Here is a 27,286-nt window from a genome sequence, read left to right as displayed (position 1 = left end):
TCGAAGGAAGAATAGCAACGTCATCGGCTCAATTCCTAGATCTTAAAGCAGAACCACCAGGAAACGGCAATGGTCTGCGGAGACAAAGAGATGGACGGGTGTGAGGAGAGAACATGGTCGAATGTGCTTACACTGAAAGTAGCTCAGCAATAGAAGGATCCATTTTTGCTGTTTTTCAATGAACCCCTTACATGAAGAATGACCACTGGCTACATTCGGATGTTCTCTAACTCCTTAAGCGTGGTTTGGGAAGGAGACTCATTCTTGTTAACCTTCATGCCAAGTTCGAAGTGCGTTTATACTACAGCTTGCCAAAGAACCAGGGAGTAGGGAAGGGTGAGATGGAATGTAGGCTCCAGATATCAAGAAGACCAGCCGTGAGAGCCAAGGACACGTCGGCAGGTGTTTGCCAAGACTGAAGACTTTTTCTCATAACAAAACGACGACACTTGATTGGAGGGAGGCAGAATTCTATTCTTTAATTATGTGGGTTTGCGCGGGAATTAGCTAGATCTGGTTTTGCTCTCATCGGTGCCAAAATGATGCACTCAATAAAGTTTTGCGTTCAGAGATTGGAACGTCTCCGACTGTGCTTGCTTTGGGTTGGGTTCTCCAGTTGTAACATTCGCACTTCATTTTCACTCTCTTCCTTTAGAGAGAACTTACGGTAGGTCCTTTAGTATCTATGAAGATTCTCAGTCATCCAGGTCATGGTTGTCCCCAAAGGTCCTTTTTCTTGAAGATGTTTCACTTCTCATCCAGGGTGCTTCTTCAGTTCTGTAGCGCCTTTAGCTTTGGGGTGACTTTCTATACAACGTGGCTAGCCATTGCCATGGGCAAGGAAGAGCTTTGCAGTGGTCTCCAGTGGGCCTTGACTGAGAATTAACAGATATGCAGAGATCATACCTGCACTCACTTCACTTGCTCTACCGGTCTACATACCGTATTTCTCCGCAAAATATTAATTTTTGCTTAAAAGGATGCATTAGGGCTTATTTTTCAGACAATGTCTTATTTTTCAGAGAAATATGGTACTAAATGCATCCGTCTAGTGACTATCTTAATGGGTTTATTTTGAGAGGATAGGGCTTATATTATGAGCATCCTGAACAACCATACTTTCCAGTTGGGTCTTATTTTCAGGGAAACACGGTATTTGGGGATTAAAAGTCCCATCCAATCTGATGCAGAAGAACCAGCAAAGTTTTGGGTCAACATGACAGACAGGTTTACAAAGGGAAGACACTCAAGAGCCAAAAGTAGACAAGGTTCAATCACGGATCGATGAAAGCGTGAACGAACGCTGCACGGCTGACTAAAATATATTCATTTATTTTATCTTCAAGGCGCAGCTCTGTTCAAAGTGGTTTCCACCCATTTCCCCTAACTCTCGCCAATCTATTTCATCAATGTTTTCAAACTCTTAAGTCATCAACAAATATGAAAAGAGCAGAGACTTACTCCTAGATTTTATCTTTTATTTATTACTTTATTCTAGAATTTTTAACTGGATATTCCTTGAGTGTTTTTATTTGTTCTGGTTTCTGACTGTAATAAATTTGATTTGATTATTCCTAGTCTGGTCTGTTCTTGCTACAATCAATAATACTGTAAGTCGCCCAGAGTTGTTTTGATGCGAGACAGGGGACAAATGAATTTAATAAATAAAATTAACAGACCCCCCAAAAAGGGGGACAAGCCTATCTTTTCGGACTTGGGCAAGGGAAGTTTTCTCTTTCTAGGAAGAACATTACTTCTTTGTTTAAAGAATGTGTTCTCCGAGTTGTCATGAAAACTTTTCCTCTTTGCTTAATTCTCTTTAAATGACATTTGAAATTCTTGGGGGTTTAATCATATTAGGAAGAACAAAACCTTCTTTTACCTAAAAAGAGGAAGAAGGTTCTTACGTCCGTCAGGGTTGTGCTTAATTACATGTAACTGAGCTAATTTTAATTGCCGGGAGGATAAAAGGGGAATTGTGCGGCCTTATCACGATTCTCAACTGTATAAGCTAACCAGCGTCTTCAAGACGGAGAGCTCTCAAAGGGGGGGAAACCAAGTTAAATCTTTTCAGGTTAGATGAAAAATATTTCGCTTTGCAATCACTAATACCAATCCAAGACACAACATTTATAAGGGAGATCAAAACTTAGAAAGATTGGCAAGCTCCTGCCCCCAGTCTTTCAAGGACGGTAAATATTCACATGCAAAAAAAGAAAATATGGGTCGAATCCAAGACCCCGCCAAACATATTCACATCCACGACAGAATTCAAAGGGAATAGAGCTGGAAGGGGCCTTGGAGGTCTTCTAGTCCAATCCCCTGCTCAAGCAGGAGAACCTATCCCACTTCTGTCCAGTCTCTTCTTAAAGAACTCCAGTGATGGAACACCCACAACTTCTGAAGGCAAGCTTTAGAAATACAGAGAAACTGAAAAGTAATTCAACCCTCTTCTGCAATATTTCAGTAGGAGCTGCTTTAAAAGTAAGGTCTTGCTAAAGGTTTCCCTCGCACATATCTGCTAGTGGTTCCCGACTCTAGGAGGCAGTGCTCATCTCCGTTTCAAAGCTGAAAAGCCAGCGCTGTCCGAAGACGTCTCCGTGGTCCTGTGGCCGGCATGATTCAACGCCAAAGGCGCACGGGACGCTGTTTCCCTTCCCACCAAAGGTGGTGCCTATTTTTCTACTTGCATTTTTTACGTGCTTTCAGACTGCTAGGTTGGCAGAAGCTGAGACAAGTCACGGGAGCTCACTCCGTTACGCAACGCTAGGGATTCAAACCGATTTTTCTGATCAACAAGCTCAGCATCTTAGCCACTGAGCCAACACGTCCCTTAAAAGTAGACATCCATGCTTATATCTCTGCTACGACACAGGATTCAAGGAACTGCTGTTGAAGAGGCAAAATGCAAGGTTGAGCCTCCACATTATGATCAGTCCAATCAATCAGAGGCAGAAGGGACCTTAGAGGTCTTCTAGGCCAACCCCCCAGCTCAAGCAGGAGTCCCTATACCATTCCAGACAGGTGGCTGCCTAATCTTTTCTTAAACATCTCCAGTGATGAAGCACCTACAACTTTTGAAGGCAAGCTGTTCCACTGGTTAATTGTAAATTTCTCCTTAATTCCAGGTTTCTTCTCTCCTTGATTAGTTTTCATCTCTTGTTTCTTGTCCTGCCTTCTGGTGCTTTGGAGAATAGTTTGACTCCCTCTTCTTTGGGGCAGCCCCTCAAATACTGGAAGGCTGCTATTATGTTGTCCTCCCCGCCCCCCCCTGCCCCGGTCCTTCTTTTCTCTAAACTGGCCATATCCCAATTCCTGCAACCGTTCTTCATATTGTTTTAGCCTCCGGGTCTTTAACCATCCCAGAGACTGAAACATATGCAGGAATACCCAACTGAAAGCTATGAAGAGATGACACAACTGCGTTCCCAATTTCCCAGCTCCTTGATCGGCCCATCGTGAATTCAAGTACGACTGCTTCTCAGCAACCATTGAGCAAAAAACAGCTTCATTTCTACAGCGGCAGCTGAGACCGTATAAATAAATATCTGGAAAGAGAGAGAGAGAGAGAAAAAAAGGGGGGGGTGGAATTGTGTTCTGAATCATGCATAAGGCTTTTTTACATTCATGAACACGCTTCAGATAGGCTGGTTGAAATCAATCTCGCCGTTCGGCCCCTGGGGGGACAGAGGGAGGTTTCCATGCCTCTCATCCCTGGCAAAAGTCAAGAAGAATTGGAGATAGTTGGGAAGTTCAGATGATGGCGGCCATGTTGTTGTGGCGAACTTCCTTCTTCCCCTGAAGATGGGACAAAATGGCTGCCGCCTGGCATCCTGCTTCCTGCATCTGCTCCTGATGTTCGGCTTCTCCTCCTTTCTCCTCCTGCACCTTCTTGGCTCTCGATCTGGCGACACTGGCACACATCGGGATCCGAGCTGGTTTTTGAGGCCAAAAACGCTTTTATTCCCAACTGTCTCCATGATCATCAGCTGACTCTTGGGTTCTCAAGGCAGATCGTGCCCAAAGAGGGTGCCCACAAGAAGAATTGCCAGATTAAAGGAGGCTGAAACAGATGTTCCCAGATCTCCATAGAGATTTTCCTAATAACAGAGTCAGAAAAGGCTGGGTAGGTAGGTAGGTAGGTAGGTAGGTAGGTAGGTAGATAGATAGATAGATAGATAGATAGATAGATAGATAGATAGATAGATAGATAGATAGATAGATAGATAGATATGATACGATACATAGGTATAGGTAGGTAGGTAGGTAGGTAGGTGGGTAGGTAGGTAGGTGGGTGGGTGGGTGGGTGGATGGGTAGGTAGGTAGGTAGATGATAGGTAGATAGATAGGTGGATAGATGGATAGATAGATGATAGATAGATAGATAAATAGATAGATAGATAGATAGATAGATAGATAGATAGATAGATAGATAGATAGATAGATAGATAGAATTTAAGTCCCCAAACGCTCACCATCCTCTCTTTCGGAAGGCAATCATAAGTGAATGTTGGAGGGAACAATTTATTGTGAAGACAAGGGAATAAAATGCATCAAGCACTCCATTTGGTCGGTTGGTTTCTTCCCCTAAATTTTCTTGAAGCTCGTGCAAGTATTTCCAACTCTTATTAAACTCCGCGATCTAAAAAGGATCACCGGTTTCACTCTACCACCAGATCTTTTATCCATTCGGATCGGCAGCCTTGGCATTCTGACTGAGGCTTCCCGAAGGCATGAAGCAAAGTCCTGGTCCTGCCAAAAACCCCTTTTATTAATTGACTGTGAATTCTGTCATTCACATCCAGCAAAGTCTTTCGAGGGAGGATTTACGGTCACAGACCTTCTCTGGCTTGGAGAGCTGCCAGGCCGATATCTGCAGAACTTGGCAAGGAGTCTCAGAGAGTCACGAACCAATTAAGCAAACTGATTGTCTCCTGCAAACTCCACTCCCCTTTCGCTCCTCTTTGATTCCCTCTGGGAGGGGCCATTCATCGTCCACCTGTGGCCTTACTCCCAAGTTGATCCCAGTTCTTTAGCTGGCAACTCTACGCATGCGCACATTACCTCACTGACGTGTGAATTTGAAGGCAGCTGATAACTTCCGAAAGTCTATTGATCCTTCAAATTGGGATCAATATTGGTCTAGTTGACTTCTCCGTGGGCGAAACCAGCCACAAAACCCAGAGCAGGCTGCAAAAACCAACCCAAGTTCAAGTCAGGAAACATTTTAGGAGCAAGAATGCTCCAAATTCCCCAGAATTTGTTAAAAAGCGACAGTGGGACATTTCCAGCCCTTGTCAATCTCAAAATGCCCAACAGCATCCATATCAGCAACCAACAATGGGGATTTCTGTTCTTCCCCTACCTTCTTACCATGATCCTCTCAAACCCAAGATGCCTTTCCTCTGGGCTAGGCCCTCTCCATCCCAACAAAACAACATGTGAACTCAACACAAAACACAGCCATTTTCCTGCCCGCTCCAACCTTCGCATTTCCGGAACAGATTAATTTTCCCTGCTTTGAATGGCAAACAAACAAACAAAAGAAAAGATATCACAACAATAAACCAAAAGGAGGAGGAGGAGGAGGAGGAGGAAGGAGGAAGGAGGTGGAAAAACGAGCTGCATACTGCATTCCTCTCCCCAGGCAGCAGTTTGGGTGTGAAAGCAAAATCAAGTTTCTTGCAACATGGAGACGAAATCCAGGGGAGAAAGTGCAATCCAGAGCTAAAGCCCAACCAGCTTGTTGGTCAATTCCATGCCCCAAAATTCAGATTTACGGGTTTCCAAGGTCTGAAGAGATACCCAGGAAGCTTGCTAAAAAAAAAAAGCCATCTCGAGTCAAATGTCCCCTCTGAGCCTTGCCAGCTTTTGCAAGGAAGCTCCAGCCCCCTGGATTCAGAGCCCTTCCCTGAAGCCCCTCAACCCAATCAAGAATGGAACTGCCAGCTCAGCCTACCTCTGGGTCCTGTCTGAAAGGGAGAGGGGGCAGGGGGGGGGGGGGAACCACCACAATTCTCCGTCCAGGCCTCTCAAGTCCTCCTTTCACATCACCATCTCCCTCTATGGGTGCAGTTTGTTAACTGGAGCATGCTCACTACGGGCTGCTCCTTCAGCCATTTCGGAGGTTTTAATGAAACGTAAGCAGAAGGAAGTGTCATTTAGCTAGAAGAACAGGGACATTCAAGCCAACTCTCTGGCATCTCACCGTTCCAGGAGAGGAGACGTCTGACCACAAGGAGAGAAGAGAGAAGAGAGAGGGAAAAGAGAGAGAGAGAGAGAGAGAGAGAGAGAGAGAGAGAGAGAGAGAGAGAGAGAGAGAGAAGAGAGAGAGAGAGATTTTTTTTAAAAAAAAAGGTTGACCTCAAAATGCAAAAAAATAAAAATTCAAAGGAAGTGCCACTACAGTTGGGTAGAAAGAGACCTAGAAGCGTTTCCCTTCCCAGGTTGGTTGCGTTTATTTCCCCCCCCCCCTTTTCCAAAGTCACATTTCCCTTCTCCAAGCTTCCCAGATGGAATGCATCGAACGTATGCCGGTGGTATTTAAAGAGCCAGATGCCATAGGTTTCCCCTCTCCACTCCCCCGCCCCCCCCTGTCACGGGAGATCTAAACAGCGAGTCAATACACCCACCCTGTCAAAACAAAGATTTTTTTTTCTCCCATGCAATGGACGGACTCCGGCCTGAACAGAAACAGAAAGCTTGATCCACTTGCACAAAGCAGAAAAAAATAATATTTACACAGATAGGTAGGCAGGCAGAAACACTGCCATATTTCATTTTCAATTGGCTGACCTCGTTACCAACGGTGGGGTTTTTTTTTTTCCGCCCCTAACACTGTTTGTTCTTCATTTCTTATTTGTGTGGTTCACGCTGCTGAGCAGACTGCCAGCAAACTCCAGGAGAATTTCGACTAGCGAGCGTGATTCCGAAACTATTCCCTTGCGAATATAATGTTTGGTCGGTTTTCCAGGCCCAGTTCATTTGGCATTCAACAGGAACGATTTTAAGTCTGCAAAATCCTTTTTTTTTCTAACTTCAGACATGTTTTGGAATTTCCTTTTGGCTTTGCAAAGTTCTTCGGGCATTCACATTTATCCAGAAAACTCTGGGTTATGTTTTTCCCCCCTACTTCTATAAATTTAGTTCCGTGATACTCCCCTTTATTAGAAATCAGGACATTTTAATTTGGGAAAGTCATCACCCACATATAATTCAAAGGAGTTCTGAATAAGCGGAGTCTTCGTGGGAACATATAAAAAGATAAAAGTTTCCCCTCACATATATGTGCCAGTCGTTCCCGACTCTAGGGGGCAGTGCTCATCTCCGTTCCAAAGCCGAAGAGCCAGCGCTGTCCGAAGATGTCTCCGTGGTCATGTGGCCGGCATGACTCAACCCCAAAGACGCACGGAACGCTGTTCCCTTCCCACCAAAGGTGGCTCCTATTTTTCTACTTGCATTTTTAAGGTGCTTTTGAACTGCTAGGTTGGCAGAATCTGGGACAAGTAACAGGAGCTCACTCCGTTATGCGGTGCTAGGGATTCGAACTGCCGAACTACCGACCTTTCTGATCGACAAGCTCAGCGTCTTAGGCACATATATCTATTGTAAAACAATGTTAAAAACGAGAGCCATACATCCCCTTATTAAAACTCTGGAGTTTCCAAATGAAAACAGTGCATCCGCCTTATACTTTTTCGCTTTCCCTTTAGAATTATTTAAAATATATCCACATAATAAAGTTAAGAACCCTTTTAGAGGGCAGGCAAATCCCTTTATTTGCTTTATCTAAATTAGGGTTATAGAATCAGGATAAAATTTCTGGGCTTTTAGCTTCGCCGCAAGACATTTTGACTTCTGTTTCCCTAGGGAACCAGAACGATCAAAACTCTAAATGTAATTTTGGGCACCGCTAAAGAGCTATTATGACACCGGTTGTCATAAAAACTTGCAAAGTGTATTAGGGAGGCGTTAGGAAAGGAAACAGAATTGTGAGTCGGTAAGTTTAGGTGAAATTTAAGACACAAACCAACCAACTTTTGAAAAAATTTGAACGTGGGAGGTAATTTTTGGGGTGGAAGAGGAACTTAATTCATCTGGAACCATCTAAAGCAGCGCTGACCAATTTGTGGCCAGTGAAAAGTGTGAAAAATAAGGCACCTTCTTCAGTGCTGTTGTAATTTAAGCGAACTGTTGTACCTGTATCGCTCTTGCCTTGAGCAGGAGGGGTGGACTAGAAGACCTCCAAGGTCTCTTCCAGCCCTATGATTCTATGTGCTACATTTCCTCTGAACGTCTGCCAACTCAATGCTCCTCAATGTTTGTCCAACTATGTTCAGCTATGCGGTGACCACCGAACATGTCTCATAAAAAAATGTTGACATATTCAAAGAATCCTATCATAGTTGCAAGAAGGAACTTGTCCTTCGTTAGGAAAAGACATTGATTCTTCTTCAACAAAGCTGTTTCTTTCTGTCCTTCATTTCTGTATCATTCATACCTCAAGACTTAAAATGGACCCCTAATATCAAAATATCAAAAGAGGGCTGTGAAAATATCTACAGACCCCTCGCATTCTGGACATCAATTGCTTCAACTCTTACCTTCAAAACGATACTATAGGGCCCTACACACCAGAACAACTAAATACAAAGACAGTTTCCCCCTGAATCACTCTGCTTAACAACTAATCCCCATAACACTGTCATATTCCCTACTAAGACTGTATTACTATTATTCTTCTTTTCCTTCCTATTGCCTAATTCCTCTTCCCACTTATGACTATAACCACGTTGCTTGTATCTTTAAAATTTATATTGTTTTATTTGTTTCCTAGTATAATTTGATTGCTTATTAGTAACCCATGACTATCACTAAGTGTTGTATCTTATGAGATTATTGATGAATGGATTATATTTTATTTTCATGTACACTGCACCAAAGCATCTGCACCAAAGGCAAATTCCTTGGGCATACAATCACACTTGGCCAATAAAAAATTCTATTCTATTCCATTCCATTAAACATGTTGCTACCAATTCCGAAAGTTAACTTTCCAGGATCCCAAATTTACTTCTCTTTTTTTCCCTTTTCTTTGCAGAGGCTGTTTTTCAGTACAGAGGCTGCTCTCGGGAAGAAGTTTCATATTTTAATGAGGACACTGAACAATTGCAGACTTGAGCAAAAACTCGCTGTTTCTCTTCAGCAGTTTTACAAGCAAAGGGGAAGTAATTTGCATGAAAATTAGTATTCCACCTGCATTGAATCTCACCTTCATGCAAACAATTCAAACATGAAACAATCTGAAATCTACGTTGGCTCTATTTATTTTATTTTATTTTTTGCTCTGTTGTGTTTCTGCGGGGTACACAGTTCTTGCTAAAATGAGCTGTTTTCCCAACAAACGAAGAAATGTCTTTAAGTAATCATACACCTTACTCAAAAGAGATACCCTGATATAAACAAGAAGTGGGTATCTTCAAACACAGAATATGCCAGGCGGTAATAACCTAGAAATATAGGTCGCAGAGAACAGCGATAACTATCCCTTAACAAAAATGTAGCTGGACTCCCATCTTTTTCTTTCAGTAAAACAGAACAGGGCACTCAAAATAGAAATGGAACAACTTCAAACGCCTCGGCTAGGCCAAAGAATTTAAAATTGTGGAATCGTTTTCAATCTCCTGAAAGAGATCCTGTTTTTGGACTCGTGAAGAGGAGAATGGAGCAGGTTGAGATCTGGCTGGCTGGTAGACATGTCTAAAATCTTGGGACTCGCTCTTCTTTCCTCCCCAAATTGTGGTGAAGAATTAGGAGGATAATCAGAAGCAAATTATTGCTACCGAAGGATCACAAGCTCCGTTCCATGTTGATGCTCAAAACGAATCCTGACTTTTGTAGGTCTTTCTTTCTAAAGACTTGGGCTGGGGCGTTAGGGTTTGAGTCAGCCATCTCAGGATTTGAGTAAATTCTACATTTACTTTCAACAAAAATCTAGGGCATCGGGTTCTTTCTGAATAGCCAAGACGTCTATAGATGTGACTAAAGCTTCAGTCAAATTACTGCAGCTTTTATGAAATGAACTTTGTCATCTGTGTCTAAATTCTTCCATCTCCTAACCATCCAGTCAGACTTGTTGAAGCTTCTTGGATGAGAAGCAAAAGCAACTTCTTCTTCTTCCTCCTCCTCCTCCTCCTCCTCCTCTTCTTCTTCTTCCTCCTCCTCTTCTTCTTCCTCCTCCTCCTCCTTCTTCTCCTGCTCCTTCTCCTCATCCTCCTACTCTCTTCTTCTTCTCTTCCTCCTTCTCTTCCTTTTTTCTTCTTCTTTCTTCTCCTTCTCATCCTTTCTTCTTCTTTCTTCTTCCCCTCCTCTTTTCTTCTTCTTATCCTCCTTCTCCTCATCCTTTCTTCTTCTTTCTTCTCCTCCTACTCTCTTCTCCTCCTCCTCCTTCTCCTGGTCCTCTTTTTTTTCTTCTTCTTTTCTTTTTCCTTCTTTTTCTCCTCCTACTCACCCCCCTCCTCCAGGAAACAACAGCCCACTTTCAAAAAAGCTCCTTTGACCCAACAGTGACGATGGATGGCTGAGAATCTCCATCGACGTTTGCCTTCTATAGCTCCATTTGAGATCCTCCAATGGTTCTTCGAAACCACAATTGCATAATGTTACTGCAGAACACGTTGGAACCAAGCTAAACGCACAGAGGCAGACCAATATCGCCGTCTCCCCTCCACCTCACCCAACATTCACATGTTTCCGTAGAAGACTGCCTAGTGACATGTTCTCTTCCTCTATGACCTTCTTGTCAACAAGGCCAGGCTAAAAATGGGTAGAGTTTTCTCCTCTTGCTAGTTGCTCCTGAAGTGTCTCTTGGTGAGACATTTGCACCCGCAAAGCTGAGAACGCAACCCATCCCGTCATGGAAAAAGTGGGAAAGGCGTTGACAACTCTTTGGAGGGGACTGGTAGAGACTTGGCAAGAGTATCTACCGAAGGTCAGTAAACCCAGAGCGGGGTTTTTATGGAGAAAGGCTAGTTGGAAACTGCCAAGAGTTATTTGTCACTTTTCCCAACACTCAAGCGAATGGTGACGTTCCTCTTCAAAGAAAATATCTCGCGTCATGGTGGAATTACACCCATCCCGTTCCAAACTGAACAAAAATAATTTTTTTTGGAGTTTGGGAACGTGTGAACCGTGAGCATTGCTTGTTTGAAACAAGGGAAGGACATGTTCTCAACATTGGATGTTCGTCTCCGTTACGCGGCGCAAGGGATTCAAACCACCAAACTGCCAACCTTTCTGATCAACAAGCTCAGCGTCTTAGCCATTGAGCCACTGCGTCTCATCAATACCCATACTTGGTAACACATACCAAAGTGGGGCAGTTGATTGTATTCCTAAAGATATCGAAATATAAATAAATGCCTTTGTTTCTGACAGCAATATCCCTTCTGAAATCAAATCAGAATTATGCATTGTGGTTTTTAAGGCAACTTAAAAGACTTATTTGATTCAAACCGGATCTCCACAAAGCCCTCACTTTCCCCTGGGTATGCATGCCATTAAAGGAAAAATTATTTCATTAACTACCATTTTCATCCAGACACACACACATACCCCAGAAAACTATGATTATCAGCATCAGGGCGAAGCAGGAAACTAACATGAAACCAAGATGCATTTAAATGCTTTAGAAGCAGACTGCTGGCCCTCCTGGACCACTGATTCTATCAATAGATATTGTAACAATCGGTATTTTTTTCAAATGAACAAGACGTGCAAAATATTATTTTATAGGCAAAATGATGCACAACACATTTGGCATTGGAGATGGAAAATCAACACTGCATATATATGAGATTAGGTACTGCACAGGTTTTCATGTTCTTCCCAATTTTCCCCTTTTCTGGAAATTCATTTTTGCTTCATGGATTTAAAAAAAAAATCATCAGAATGTGACATCTGCCCAAAATATCTTGGAAAAAAATCTCTTCTAATAACCTTACCTGGTGAACAGACGCCATTTTTGAGAAACCTGGAAAGCATTTTATGACTGTTTTTTTTCAAAAGAGAACTGAAACTGATAGAGAGAAACCCTTTTTTCTCCTAACTTTCCAGAAACTTCCCATTTTCCAGGAAATAACTGGGGAGAGAAAGAAGATTCGGTTTAAAAAAAACAACAACCAGAAAGCTGTTATTTTTTTTCCCCCACCCCCTATTTTCCTGCAATTCTTTTGGTCCCCACCCAAACTTGCCATCTCTAACTCTCCAATTCTGGAAAGGGGCTTAAAAAGAAGAAGAGGAGAAGAAGAAGGAGAAGGAGAAGGAGAAAGAGAAGGAGAAGGAGAAGGAGAAGGAGAAGGAGAAGAAGAAGAAGAAGAAGAAGAAGAAGAAGAAGAAGAAGAAGAAGAAGAAAAAGAAGAAAGAAAGAAAGAAAGAAAGAAAGAAAGAAAGAAAGAAGAATTCAAGACACAAATATGACAATGATCATCTCTTTCCCTGACTGCATTAATATTATTTTACCCATCTCCTGCTGTCGATTTCCTGCAAATAATTCTTGCGCGCCAAAAATAGAAAAAAAAAGCTTGCCACCGTTTAATGGAAGGGGATAGAGAGGGAGGGAGGGAAAAATATGGTGGAAGAGAATGAGAAAGCTCTCCAGAGCTGAGTCAACCCAGCCATTTCAGCTGTTCTAACTCAAGCATGCAAAAGGTTGGATTCCTTCGTTTTGGGGTAAATCCAAGCTGCCTTTCAGATCTGGCCTCGAGGAGAATAGATAAAAGGAAAAAGGATCTGGGGGAGAGAGAGAGAGAGAGAGAGAGAGATACAGAAAGAAAGAGAGAGAGAGAGAAACAGAGAAAGAAAGATACAGAGAGAGAGAGAAAGAAACACAGAGAGAGTGAAAGATACAGAAAGAAAGAAAGAAAGAAAGAGAGAGAGAGAGAGAGAGAGAGAGAGAGAGAGAGAGAGAGAGAGAAACATACACAGCTCTGTTTTGCTATTTTGGATGATCGATCCTTTCCTCTCCAACGGGTCTCCTGGAAACAGCCCTTGAGGTAGGACCTGCAGCTGGGAGAAACGTGAAGAAAACTTGGACTCAATCGTACCTCCGAAGCCAATCTGCGCTGGCCTTGGGGATTTTCATGGAAGGCTTTCAGAGAGGCCTAGTCTACTCTCTTCCACGAGTTTAAGCCCACGGTAGTAGATGATTGAGGAGAGCATGCTCCGTCAAGCTTTCTCGCAATGCCTCCAGCGGCCCAGCTGTTGCATTGCAAGCCAGAGAAAGGAAAAGAGGAAGTAGAGGGAAGGAAGGAGGGAAGGAGAAGAAAAAGGAGAAGAGGGGGAAAAGGGGAAAAGAAGGATAAGAAAGAGAAGAGGGAGAAGGAGAAAGAGAAGAATGAAAAGGAGGAGAAAGAGAAGAAGAGGAAAGAAGGATGAGAAGGTGGTGGAGGCAGAGTAGAAAGAGAAGGAGAGGGAGAAAGAGAATGAGAAAGAAGGATGAAAAGGAGGAGTAAAAGGAGGGGGAGAAGAAGGAGAAGAATGAAAAGGAGGAGAAAAAGGAGAAGAGAGGAGAAAGAGAAGAGGGAGAAGAGGAGAGAAAGAAAGATGAAAAGGAGGAGAAAAAGGAGAAGAGAGGAGAAAGAGAAGAGGGAGAAGGAGAAGAGGAGAGAGAGAAGGATGAAAAGGAGGAGGAAAAGGAGAAGAGAGGAGAAAGAGAAGAGGGAGAAGGAGAAGAGGAGAGAGAGAATGATGAAAAGGAGAAGAAAAAGGAGAAGAGAGGAGAAAGAGAAGAGGGAGGAGAGGAGAGAGAAGGATGAAAAGGAGGAATAAAAAGAGAAGAGAGGAGAAAGAGAAGAGGGGGAAGGAGAAGAGGAGAGAGAGAGAAGGATGAAAAGGAGGAGAAAAGGGAGAAGAGAGGAGAAAGAGAAGAGGGAGAAGGAGAAGAGGAGAGAAGGAGGAAAAAGGAGGAGAAAAAGAAGAGAGGAGAAAGAGAAGAGGGAGGAGAGGAGAGAGAGAAGGATGAAAAGGAGGAGAAAAAAGAGGAGAAGGGGCCAAAGAGGGGTGAGAAGGAGGCAAAGGCAGATGTGGAGAAGAAACAGAGGAAGAGAAGGAGATGGAGGAGGAAAGAGCAGGAGGTGTACTAAACACAAACCCCTTTGAACGCCAGAAGGCTGGCTTGATCCTCCTCTCTGTTTTGGGGGGCACCATTTTGTCCCCCATTTATTTTTAAGGCCGCCAGATGTTCCCAAAGGAAAAAAAAATCAAAACTCCAGCTTGTGGACCAAATCAAAAGAAACAGAGGTTGGGGGGGGGGGGAAAACATGGAGAGATCCAAGACATCAGGACTTTTACTCTCCTCAAAGGCAGGACGGACCAAGGAAGCCCACCCACTCAACCTCTTTTCAGACCACTTGAGGACACCTGGGAGGGGAGGGGGAAACCCCAGGTGATGGGAATACAAAGACTTGGGGCCCCCAACATCTGGAGAGAGATTCTCCAAGTGAGGAGGGAGGTGGGGGAAGAAATGTAAGCCATTTTTTTTAATCTAGACCATGCATATGCAAATCTCTCTGTGTGTGTAAATTTTAACGCTTCAATGGGTGGGTGGGTTTTTTTGCCGTTTCTATGACAACGTGGATTTATGGGTCTTTGTGGAAGAGGGTAGGTTTAAGATAAGGACAGAGGGAAACAAAACAGATTTCGCTTTGCATATTCATCCTATCACCTCCGCGCCATTTTATTTTCCGCCCCTCCCCTCAATGGAACCCATCCTGTAAATTTAAAAATAAGAAATTTAAAAAAAAAGGGAGGGAAGCACCCACTCGTTTGGGAAATGTCACCTGCTAAAAATAAAGATGTCTTTTGTGTTTGTGTGTGTGTGTGAAAGCAGGCATCCCACCAGGGCTTATCCAGGGAAGCGTCTGTCCTTTAAATAGGCACCGGGGAGAAAAAGAATCAATAAAAGAGAATTAATTGGTGGCTCAGGTGTCAAAATGGGGTGTGTGTGGAGGGGTCCTTGGTGCTCTCTGAGGTTGGTGATTTCCTTGCAAGGCGTTTCGTGACCTAACTAGGTACTGTCATCAGGGCTAGAAGGGAATAGATGTGAGGAGGAGGTGGAAGAGGAGGAGGAGGAGGAGGAGGAGGAGGGGGAGGAAGAGGAGGAGGAGAAAGAGGAGGGGGGAGGGGGAAGGAGGAGAAGGAGGGGGAGGAGGAGGAGGGAGGGGGAGGAGGAGGAGGAAGGAGAGGGGAAGGAGGAAAACTCTGGGGTCCTTGGTGCTCTCTAAGCTTGGCGAGTTCCTTGCAAGACATTTTATAACCCAACTAGGTAACATCATCCATGCTGGAAGGGAGCTGGGTTTTTGAGAAGAGGAGGAGAACTGTGGGCTCCTTGGTGCTCTCTGAGCTTGGTGGTTTCCTTGCAACATGTTTCATAACCCAACTAGGTAATGTCATCAAGGCTAATAGGGCTTTGGAGGAGGAGGAGGAGGACGACGACGACTGTGCGCTCCTTGGTGCTCTCAGAGCTTGGTGGTTCTCTTACAAACGTTTCGTGACCCACATTAGGTAACACCATCAGTGTCAGAAGGGAGTTGGCATTTTAGGAGGAGGATGACGATGGCTGTGGTTTCCTTGGTGCTCTCGGAGTTTGGTGGGGTTTTTTTGCAGACTCCGTTTAGGTAATGAAACGTCTGCAAGAAACACCCCCCCCCAAGTTCAGAGACCACCGAGAACCCCTTTATAGGAAAAGGACCGGGCAGCATTCAACGTTCCCGAAATGCAAAGAAGCAGTGGGACCAATAAGGGATCCCTTTTGCGCAACCCACGGGGAAAAAAAAACGGGCTAAGGATCGAATCCACGAAATGGTGGCTTCCGACGGCGTAACACCTCTGCCTATTTAGTCAAAGACAAAAAGCTCTCTGCTATCCTAGCAGGAAGCACGGGGCCCTGTTTCAAACAGGTTTAACCTGGATTTTGCGCACATACACATACACACACACACACACACCGCATAAGGCTAGGCTCCGTGTTGTAACTGAAGCTAACCTTTGGAGTCTGCACACAAGGAAGCCAGCGAGACTCGCTCACCGCCCGTGTAGGGGGAGCCAGCCAAGTTTCTTGGTTATTTCAGACTGAATTATTCCAGATGAACCGGATCATCTGCAAAATTTTGGAAGCTGGAAACAGAAAAAAAAAAAAAACACCTGCCAACCATCAGGCCCAAAGAGATCTTGACAGGCTACAGGTAGGTAGGTAGGTAGGTAGGTAGGTAGGTAGGTGGGTGGAGGAGAAGGAAGAAGAGGAGGTGGAGGAGGAGGAGGAGGAGGAGGAAGAAGAAGAGTAGTGGTGGAGGAAGGAGGAGAGGAAGGAGAAGAAGGGGAGGAGGAGGGATGGAGGAAGAAGAAGGAGAGGAAGGAGAAGGAGGAGGAGAAGGAGCAGAGCCCCCAAGTTTCCGTCTTGTTAATAAACAACACAAACAACACAAGGCAGCTGTGAAATGTGTGTGGTCTCGTTTTACGACCTTTCTTGCCTCAAACTGAATCGCTGCAGTTAAGTTAATCAGGGGGACGGCTAAGGGACTCTGCCTTCCCCATTGACTTTGCTAGTCGGAAAATCGCAAAAGGAGAAATCACACAAACACACAGACACAGGATGCTGCAACTGACGTAAGGACATGCCAGTTGCCGAGCCTCCGGATTTTAATCACGTGACCATGGAGATGCTGGCCCCAGTCTGGAAAAAAAATGGTCACTTTTCGTCAGGGCCGTTGCGACTTCAAACGGTCACTAAATGAACTGTGTCGTTAGTCGAGGACTACCTTTACACACCCAAGATCAAAAAATCAGCTATCTCAGTTCAATATCCTTTTGCTTCTCTGGATGGCTAAAACCAGAGCCAATGGTTTTATTTTATTTATTTATTTTATTTATTATTTATTTTATTTATTATTTATTTTATTTACTTTATTATTTACTTTATTTACTTTATTTACTTTATTTACTTTATTTACTTTATTTACTTTATTTACTTTATTTACTTTATTTACTTTATTTACTTTATTTTATTTATTTATTATTTATTTTATTTATTATTCATTTTATTCATTTATTTATTTTATTCATTTACTTTATTTACTTTATTTACTTTATTTACTTTATTTACTTTATTTACTTTATTTACTTTATTTTATTTATTTACTTTATTTACTTTATTTACTTTATTTACTTTATTTACTTTATTTACTTTATTTACTTTATTTTATTTATTTGTTTTATTTATTTTTGAAAGGAAGACGTATAACTTTTTCTCATGCTTCGTTTTAAAACTCCCCTCAAAATATTTAAAAGTGGCAAACCCGCCCCGAAAGCAGTTTTAGAGGAATTCTGACTTTGTTAGTATGCTCTAAACTTGAGGAATAAACGGAGGGGAAGAAAAATACCAATAACTCCCACACACCTGCCTGGCAAAAAAAAAAAAAAAAAGGGAGATTTATCACCGAGGGGTAATTACAATCCTTAGAGCCATAATGTAGGGATTTAAAGTTATCAGCTCCTAGGTAATGAGCAGCTAAAAGAGTTAAGGGACTGCAGAAAAGGCTTTTTAATCGGCCTTAATAGACCCATTAATGACAGCTGACGTTAAATTAAAGCCCTTCTCGCCAACCCTTCTTGCTGAGGGGATTTATTCGTTTGGGGGAGGATCTTTCAAATAAAAATCTTTTCCCTTTTAGACAACGGTCAAGGAGAGGTCTCATCCTTGGTGGATAAATCCAGATCTTCAGGAGAAACCTTCCCATACCTCTTACAATACTAAACACAGGATCGACAGGAGAGACCTTCAAATGTCTAGGTTCTACCGTATCTCAAGACCTGATAAATGGGACACGCCTAACATCAAAAACGTCATCAAAAAAGCACAACAGAGAATGTTCTTTCTGCGCCAACTCAGGAAGCTCAGAGTGCCCAAGAAGCTGCTGATTCAGAGGAAGGATTGAGCCTGTCCTCTGCACCTCCATAACCGTCTGGTTTGGCTCTGCAACCCAACAAGGCAGAGACACGGACTTCAGAGGAGAATCAGAAATGCAGAAGAAACAATGGCTACCAACCTGCCTTCCATTGAGGACCTGTAACACTGCAGGAGTCAAAAAGAGGGCCGTGAAAATATCTACAGACCCCTCGCATCCTGGACATCAATTGTTTCAACTCCTACCCTCAAAACGACACTATAGGTCACTGCACACCATAACAACTAGACACAAGGACAGTTTTTCCCCAAATGCCATCACTCTGCTAAACAAATAATTCTCTCACCACTGTCAAGCTATTTTTTTCAAAGTCATTTTTATTTCTTTATTCTCTTACATACCATTTTAAGTATACATCCACATGATTGTTATTCTTTACATTTATCATTCTTATACATTTATTATTTCATTTAATAGGTTATAATATAGTTTGGGTTTCTCTATTTACCATTCCTTCCTCCTCAACACTGTCAAACTATTACTATTAATCTTCTTATCGTTCCTATCACCCACCTCCTCCCACTTATGACTGCAGGACTGCAACTTTGCTGCTTGTATCCTTATGATTTATATTGATATTGTTTCCCAATTGCTTATTTGTACCCTATGACTATCATTAAGTTCTGCACCTTATGATTCGTGATAAATGAATCTTTTCTTTCATGTACACTGAGAGCATCTGCACCAAAGACGAATTCCTTGTGTGTCCAATCAGACTTGGCAGATAAAGAATTCTATTCTATTCTATTCTATTTCTATTCCTATTTCATTTCTATTTTATTCTTTCTATTCTATTTTATTCTATTCTAACTCTATTCCAATTCTATTCTAATTCTATTCTATTCCAATTATATTCTAATTCTATTCCAATTATATTCTAATTCTATTCCAATTCTATTCTAATTCTATTCCAATTCTATTCTATCCTAATCTCTATTCTATTCTATTTCTATTCCTATTTCATTTCTATTTTATTCTATTCTAATTCTATTCTAACTCTATTCCAATTCTACTCTAATTCTATTCTATTCCAATTCTATTCTAATTCTATTCCAATTCTATTCTATCCTAATCTCTATTCTATTCCTATTTCATTTCTATTTTATTCTATTCCAATTCTATTCTAACTCTATTCCAATTCTATTCTAATTCTATTCCAATTCTATTCTAATTCTATTCTATCCTAATCTCTATTCTATTCTATTTCTATTCCTATTTCATTTCTATTTTATTCTATTCTAATTCTATTCTAACTCTATTCCAATTCTACTCTAATTCTATTCTATTCCAATTCTATTCTAATTCTATTCCAATTCTATTCTATCCTAATCTCTATTCTATTCCTATTTCATTTCTATTTTATTCTATTCCAATTCTATTCTAACTCTATTCCAATTCTATTCTAATTCTATTCCAATTCTATTCTAATTCTATTCTATCCTAATCTCTATTCTATTCTATTTCTATTCCTATTTCATTTCTATTTTATTCTATTCTAATTCTATTCTAACTATATTCCAATTCTATTCTAATTATATTCTATTCCAATTCTATTCTAATTCTATTTGAATTCTATTCTATCCTAATCTCTATTCTATTCTATTCTATTTCTATTTCTTTCATGCATTGATCCAGGATTTTGTCTTTCGTAAGGGCACAAGTCACTCTCAACTCTTTTGCAGGGATGCACTCATAAATGGGGAATTTTAGAAATACAAGCTGGTTGGTCCAGAAACTGCCTGGCACGGGAGCTGACCATAATAAACACCGGCCTTTATAGTTTCAGAAAAGAAACCTGTTGTTTTATGCCCTATCACCCTCAGTCCACGCTTAAGGTCACTCTCTGCTTATTAAGCCAATGAGATAAACTTAAAAATAGCTCCCAGGTCTCCTGGTGAGATAAGATGTATAGATCTCTGCTAGGTGCCTGGATGGGATTCCCTGGCATAGAGAGGTCAAGTGGCTAAGGCGCTAGGCTAGAAAGCGGGAGGCTGTGAGTTCTAGTCCCGCCTTAGCAATGAAAGCGGCCTGGGTGACTTTGGGCCAAGCACCAGGAGATGGTGAGTTCTAGTTCCACCTTACGGACGGAAGGCAGCTGGGTGACTTGGGCCAATTACCAGGAGACGGTGAATTCCAGTTCCACCTTACGCACGGAAGGCAGCTGGGTGCCTCTGGGTCAATCACCAGGAGACGGTGAGTTCTAGTTCCACCCTAGGCACGGAAGGCAGCTGGGTGACTTCGCTCAATCACCAGGAGACGGTGAGTTCTAGTTCTGCCTTAAGCATGAAAGCTGGCTGGGTGACTTTGGGTCAACCACCAGGAGACAATGAATTTTAGTCCCACCTTAGGCATGAAAGCCAACTGGGTGACTGGGTTAATATTGTTTCTCTTCTGCTGTCCTGCTTTTTGTCTGCTTCATTATAAAATATACATTTCACAAAATACATACTTTTTCTTTCTTTCTTTTTTTAAAGACATGATTAAGTCTGCAGGTAAGGTCTACCTGGAAATATCTACTCCTATTGCTGCACAATCTATAACAGATCAGAAAAAGACAATCAAATTGTTTCAACAAAGCTGTTTAATAAGCAACGTTGGGGGGGGGGGATTCAACCCAGTTTGAATTTGCACAATTTCCCACACCGACAGGCAGAAAAGGTGAGATGCGGCGTGCGGCAACAGACGTACTATAAAGCGCTGGAAAAAATCGTTCAAAAGGCTTTATTAACCCGCGGGAAAAAAGCAAAGCAATAAATAACTATTTGCAAAATAATCCTAGGTGTTATTCACCTTGGTCGTTGTCCATGCTTTGAAAACCCGTAAGAAAATAGCGATACGCAGCTCCCCCCCCCCATTTTGGAAGGCGTAAGTTGCTACTACAGGAAAATAAAAAAAATAAAAAAATTGGGATTATTTATTGCGCTCGGGCCCAAACTGCAACCCTCAGCAGATTTGGCTGACTTTATCTTCCCTGGAAGAACCACTAGAAGATGGGAAGGGTAAAAAGGCTTGAAGTGGGTCCCCCCCCCCACCCATGTTTCCACCCCCTGCTCCATCAAGGCATGGGGTGGATTTAAAACACACCCCACACCTTCATCCTTGCCCAGTAGCTTCCCTGAACTTCAGATGGATTTTGCTAAGGAAGGAGAAAGGTCTCTGTTTTGACCGAGGCTTCCCGAGAGCCTAATTGAGGGGGGGAAAGTGTTTACTGGAGCCAAAAGTCCATTAAATGCAATTTCAGGTAATTGACCTAATTCATCTCTTTATGTAACATGACTCCCTGGCATCACTGGATCATGTTCAACAATTTTGTTGAATTAACATTAACTAAAAAGGTTTTTTAATTGGATTTTGAATAAATGTGCAATTGTTAGTTTTGAATTTTACTACCTTCCTTCCTGCAAACCGCCCAGTCACATGAACCCCCCAGCCACGCCCACCAAGCCACGCCCACAGAACCGGTAGTAAAAAAAACTTGAATTCCACCACTGGGGATGGGGGGGGGGGCATTGAGGATCAGTTTGTAGCACCAAGGGGGCATTGGACTGAAAAAGTTTGGGAACCACTGGACTAGATGACCTGCAAGGTCCCTCTCAACTCTGTTCATCTGTTAAAAACAAGACCAAAAGAAGCAGCCTCCCCCCCCCACCTGCAAAATTAAATCACTGACTTTGCATTCACAACACCAACTTTCTCGGTGCCTTGGACTACAAGCTCCATCGTCCCCAGCCAGGGGAGCCAACTTAGTGCAGCCAAGCCTGCTTTAAAAACAACGCTCAAAAATCAGCATTAGGAAGAAAAAAAGAGAGAGAGAAATTAATGTGCATTTAACCTCCCCCAGCATTGCAGTTTGCAAACCTAAATGCAATGAATGAATCCTTTTGCAAGAAGGGAAATCAGAAGCCCCGCCGGCTGGATAATTCATAACAGCCCCGGGGGCCCCGCGCTCTGAATAAGCCATGAACAGCCTTGCCTTAACGCGCGCCTTCCCCGCCTCCTGCCGGGCTTGGCCCCGCCCACGCCGCCCGGGCCCCGGACCGAGCATGGCGAAGCGCCAACTAGGCTGGAGAGCGGCCACGCCGGAACCCCGGACTCTGGATAGCGGCCGCCACTTCGCGAACCCGGGAACCTGGATAGCCGTAGCGCTCGGGCAGCAGAGGCGAGGGAGCGTTCGATGGCTATACAGGTTCCAGGGCTCCTCCTCTTCCCCCCGCCCCCCTCTGCGCCACCTTCACCTTCGCCCACCCCTTTCCGCACACAATGGGAGCGCCCCCGCTCATGCTTTCTATTGGGAGGGCCGGGCTGAACCATAGGATGGCGGGGGGGAGGGTCTAGAGAAGAAAGAAGGAGGAGAAACGCGAGGGCCGGCGCAGCGTCGGGGGTCGGCTCGGCTTCCGAAGGCCCGTTGGAGGCTCCCCACACACACACTCGTCTCCTCCTTTCAACCCCTCGCACCTTACAAGGGAGGTGGACGCACCCGGGCGACCGCACTCACCTCAGCATCCACAGTGGCCATGGCCGGAGCAGCCCTGAAGCGTAGCCCCGCCCACTTTTCGAAAGCTGGCTGCGCGCGGCCCTCCCCCGGCCCCGCCTCTCTCCATTCATTCGCTCAGGAAGGCAGAGCAGTGCGCCTGCGCGGCCGCCGCCAACCATGGAGCCGGGCCGGGGATTCATGCCGGCTGTCATGGCGGCGCCCAACAGCAGCAAAATCTGCCGTACGGGGTGGGCGGGGCTTGGCTATGGCAGTCAGGGGGGGAAAAAACTTTTGCAAAAAAAAGATTGCATTTTTCACTACAATCATATTTAAAAATAAGTTTCACCTCTGGATGCCATTTGCATCTTTGCAGAAGGGAGGAAAAAATGAACTTTGGAAGCTTTTTTAAAAAAACAAATAATTTCAACATTAAAATAAACATTTTATTTTATGAGTCAGGTTCTTTACCCCTGCTAGAACTTTGGGGGCAAATTTTATTTCGGTCCTTTCACATATTTGGACTTTGATTCCTTGCCCTGCTGGAGTTGACAGCTCTCCTGGTTTTAATGCAATTGGAAAATGCAGGAAGCAATTCATGTCACGCAAAGTGGAACAGCTTTCATTTCCTTCCAATTATACAACCCAAAACGTGTACAATACAAAACCAACAAACAGATCAAATTACTGTTTATTAAAAACTCCAGTTTCCAAGCTTTTAGGGGTTCTGCAATAGGTTTAGGCCATTTTAGTGGCCTGTTATCTGTCTCTGGTCCTGAACATAATCCCAGATCAACTTTCTTTTTTCCAAATCCTAAAGGAGTTCCCTCCCACACCCAGAGAGTTTTCTCTTTTGCAAATTCAAAGGCTCAGCATCTTTCAACTCAAATGAACAAGGAAGGCATCTCTCTCTCTCTAGTGAAAAAGGAAACTAATGAAGAAACTGAACTGTCTGCTGATGACGTCCCTATTCTTGATATGAGCACAAGAGATTCTGCAAAACTGATCTTTCTCCAGAAGTTAAAAAAAAAGAAAAATCAAGTGAAACTTAGGTGTAAAGAGACACCTCGCAAAGAGTTTGGGAGTGTAGGGGGTTAGCACCCACCCCTATCCTAGAAAAATGAAATAGTTTAGGACCTGTGGCACAAGCACAGTTGCCAGCTGATCTCCTGGCTTCCAGCATGCACATGTGCCAAAGCCCTGGAAAACAGCCTGAAAACAGCCAAAACCACCCCCAAAATGGGGCTTTTTTTCGGCAAAAAAAACCCCCAAAATACCCTGAAAATGGCCCCAAATACAACCTGAAAACAGCCCAAAATGGCCCCCAAACCAGCCAAAGAACAGGCATATGCATGCCAGCCAGATGGTCATCTTTGGGTCTTCAATGCTCTGGTGCTCACGAAGACCAGGTGGCCAGCACGCATGCTTGCGTGTCCTGGTTTGGCCACTCGGTGCTAAAAAGGTTCACTATCATTTTTCTAGGACAGGAGTCAGAAAAGAGCCACCAAGGTCCTAATCGGAAGCCCCCCCCACCCCATTCAATTCTGGAGCTGACCAGAAGTCTGGTTGCCCCACCATAGAGTCTTCTCCTAGCACAGCGTCCTCTACCTATCCTAATCAAAAGCCCTATCAATTATGGAGCCGACCGGCAAAAGGGAGCCACAGCAGATGGATGAAAGAGCCACATGCAGCTCTGGAGCCACAGATTGGTGACCCCTGTTCTAGGAGATATTAAAAAGGCAGAATATTATATTTTCCCTAAAGGAGAAACATATTTCTAAAGACAGACTCAGAGGCTCAAGCTCTCTGCTCCCATCCCCACCCCCACCCCCAGCAGGTAGTTTGGTGCCAACCTATCTACAAGACAAAGGCTGGGCCAGTTTAGCTACAACACAAAAGACGTGGCCCTCAGGACATGATAGGACTAGCCCTCACTCAAGATCCAAACCAGGTCAAAGCCATTCAGCCATAATAGGAATTGCCCAAAACCTTCTTCATTACATCATCACACAACAAGATTCAACTAGGCCTGGGACTCAAGATATGGCTCCATGGGAGTCTGACAGCCAATAGGATACATTTCTTGCACAGGAACAGGAAGCTCAAAGGCAAGGCCCAAGAGAGGGTATAAATCTCTCTCTTTTTTTTTTTGCCCAGGCTCTCAAACCATGTGGTCCTGTCCACCATTAAACCATCTTTCCAAGTAGTCTCCATGTTTCCAGTGTCTTTCTCCCCACTTGGAATTGGACCCAGATGGGCATTTCTTCCAATAGTGGGAGAGAGTTTGTTCCAGAAAAAGTTGATTAGATGAAACAATATTCCAAAGGAGAGTTTAGCCAAGTCGGAAAAAGGAATACAGACTTCAAATGCCATGATTTTAATCATGGTTTGTTGGGGGAAAAAAAACCACAGTAGTGCTCACAGGCTGTGTACAAAGTCAAACCCTGATCTCCAGGTAGCTGGATTTATTAAAAGGCTCAACCGAGACCCAACTGGCCATAACAAGAGTTTGATTGTTGTGCATGCCATAGTTGCGTGTCCTTGGTTTAGTTCACAATACAACTTTTTTTTTCAAGAACTCTCATTCTCTTCCTCCTGCAATTCTTGCATCATTTTTACCTCTGTTGCTTCCCTGGGGGGGATGGGTGGGAAGGTTATTCTCTGAGCTTATTAGCTAAGGAAAGGTTTCATCATCCCTGAATAGTCACTGCAAACATGGCACCCTAACAATAATATATTATCTCTGGGATAATAGTCCTAATTACAGTACCTTGATAGCAAGCGGTTTTTTAAATTCATATTAATAGAGTACTACATTACTTTGAGATACATACATCCAATAGTCTAGCTAGAGGAGGAGGAGGAAGAAGAAGAAGAAGGAAGGAGGAGGAGGCGGTGAAGAAGAAAAAGAAGAAGAAGAAGAAGAAGAAGAAGAAGAAGAAGAGGAAGAAGAAGAGGAGGAGGAAGAGGAAGAAGAAGAGGAAGAGGAAGAAGAAAAAGAAGAAGAAAAAGAAGAAGAAGAAGAAGAAGAAGAAAAAGAAGAAAGGAAGAAGAAGAAAGGAGGAGGAGGCGGTGAAGAAGAAGAGGAAGAAGAAGAGGAGGAGGAAGATGAGGAAGAAGAAGAGGAAGAGAAAGAGGAGGAAGATGAAGAAGAAGAAAGAGGAGGAGGAGGAAGAGGAAGAAGAAGAAGAAGAGGAGGAGGAGGAGGAGGAGGAGGAGGTGGTGGTGGTAGCTTCATCACTGGAAGCTTTCAAGAAGAGACTGCCATCTCAGAAATGGTGCTTGGAGCATCTCCTGCTTGGAGGGGGTGGACTATATGACCTACAAGGTCCCTTCCAACTCTGTTATTCTTTTAAGAACAACTATTGAGAGAAGCAAGCAAGGCTGTAAACACACTGAACTCTTTGGTTAAATCTAAATGTAAACTCCCAACATTCTGGCTGGGGATTTTAGAATTGCCTTGCTGCTGTCCATCAAAATCTAGCTTCCATGGGTGGTAAAAATAAGATCTTGAAAGGATGGAGAGCCACTGACAAAAAGATTCTCCTGCAACCATTTAAGGGTCTATGGTTTCTACCCACGCTGTTTGACAGCTGTGTTGTTGTTGTTGTTGTTGTTGTTGTTAGTTGCGAAGTCGTATCTGCGACCCTATGGACCACGTTCCTCCAGGCCTTCCTGTCCTCTCCCATCCTCTGGAGTCCACTTAAACTCACACCTATTGCTTTGGGGACTCCATCCAGCCACCTCCTTCTCTGCGGTCCCCTTCTTCTTCTTTTGCCCTCCATCGTTCCCAGCATGAGGCTCTTCTCCAGTGAGTCCTTCCTTCCTTCTCATTAGGTGGCCAAATTACTTGAGTTTTCTCTCCAGGATCTGGCCTTCTGAAGAGCAGTCAGGGTTGATCTCCTCTAGGACTGACCGGTTGGATGGCCTTGCAGTCCAAGGGACTCAATGCAGGAGTCTTCTCCAGCACCAGAGTTCAAAGGCCTCCATTCTTTGGTGCTCAGCTTTCCTTATGGTCCAACCTTCACAGCCATCCTTTGCAACTGGGAAAACCATCGCCTTGACTAGACACACTTTTGTTGGCAGGGTGATGTCTCTGCTTTTTAGGATGCTATCTAGATTTGCCATCGTTTTCCTCCCCAGGAGAAATCCTCTTTTCATTTCTTGGCTGACGTCCCCATCTGCGGTGATCTTGGAGCCCAGGAAAATAAAATCTCTCACTACCTCCATTTCTTCCCCATCTATTTGCCAGGAATTGAGAGGGCTGGATGCCATGATCATGCGGTATTCTAGCAGAGGTCAAAGATCTCTTTGTGAAGACTTAGTGAAGCTTCGACAATCTACGCAAGGCCGATTCTCAGACCCACAAGCTGAAATCACAAGGCACAGCGCGTTTGAAATTGGGACTCTTACATTGCTGGATTTTGCAGCATCCTTCCCCTGGAGTGGGGTAGGAATGGAGATTTTGCAGTATCCTTCCCTTGGAGTGGAGAGGGAATAGAAATTTTGCAATATCCTTCCCCCAGTAGTGGGGAGGGAATGGGGATTTTACAATATCCTTCCCCTGGAGTGGGGAGGGAATGGGGATTTTGCAGTATCCTTCCCCTGGAGTGGGGAGAGAATGGGGATTTTGCAGTATTCTTCCTTAGGAGTGGGGAGGGAATGGAGATTTTGCAGTCTCCTTCCCCTGGATTGGGAAGGGAATGGAGATTTTGCAATATCCTTCCCCCAGTAGTGGGGAGAGAATGGGGAGTTTGCAGTATCCTTCCCTTGCCATGCCCACCAAGCCCACACC

At 43.6% G+C, this 27,286-nt stretch overlaps 1 protein-coding gene across 4 annotated transcripts in view; it reads right to left on the bottom strand.

Annotated features, from left to right (window-relative positions):
- The window catches only part of EHMT1 (euchromatic histone lysine methyltransferase 1), a 100,721-nt gene extending 78,131 nt beyond the window's left edge, over nucleotides 1-22,590 (bottom strand). For 2 of the 4 annotated variants that reach the window (XM_032232695.1, XM_032232699.1), the window contains exon 1: nucleotides 22,516-22,590. In XM_032232695.1, the coding sequence (XP_032088586.1) occupies nucleotides 22,516-22,536 (21 nt within the window). In that variant the 5' untranslated portion in view covers nucleotides 22,537-22,590. Of the gene's footprint in view, nucleotides 1-12,980; nucleotides 13,074-13,103; nucleotides 13,215-22,515 lie in introns of those variants that run through there. The other 2 variants (XM_032232696.1, XM_032232698.1) reach the window with 2 other exon arrangements.
- Nucleotides 22,591-27,286: the final 4,696 nt, after the last annotated feature.

The sequence above is a fragment of the Thamnophis elegans genome, chromosome 16 (genome assembly GCF_009769535.1).
Source record: "Thamnophis elegans isolate rThaEle1 chromosome 16, rThaEle1.pri, whole genome shotgun sequence".
NCBI lineage: Eukaryota > Metazoa > Chordata > Lepidosauria > Squamata > Colubridae > Thamnophis > Thamnophis elegans.
The sequence above is the reverse complement of the archived record's forward strand: the minus strand, read 5'-3'. Positions and strand labels throughout refer to the sequence as shown.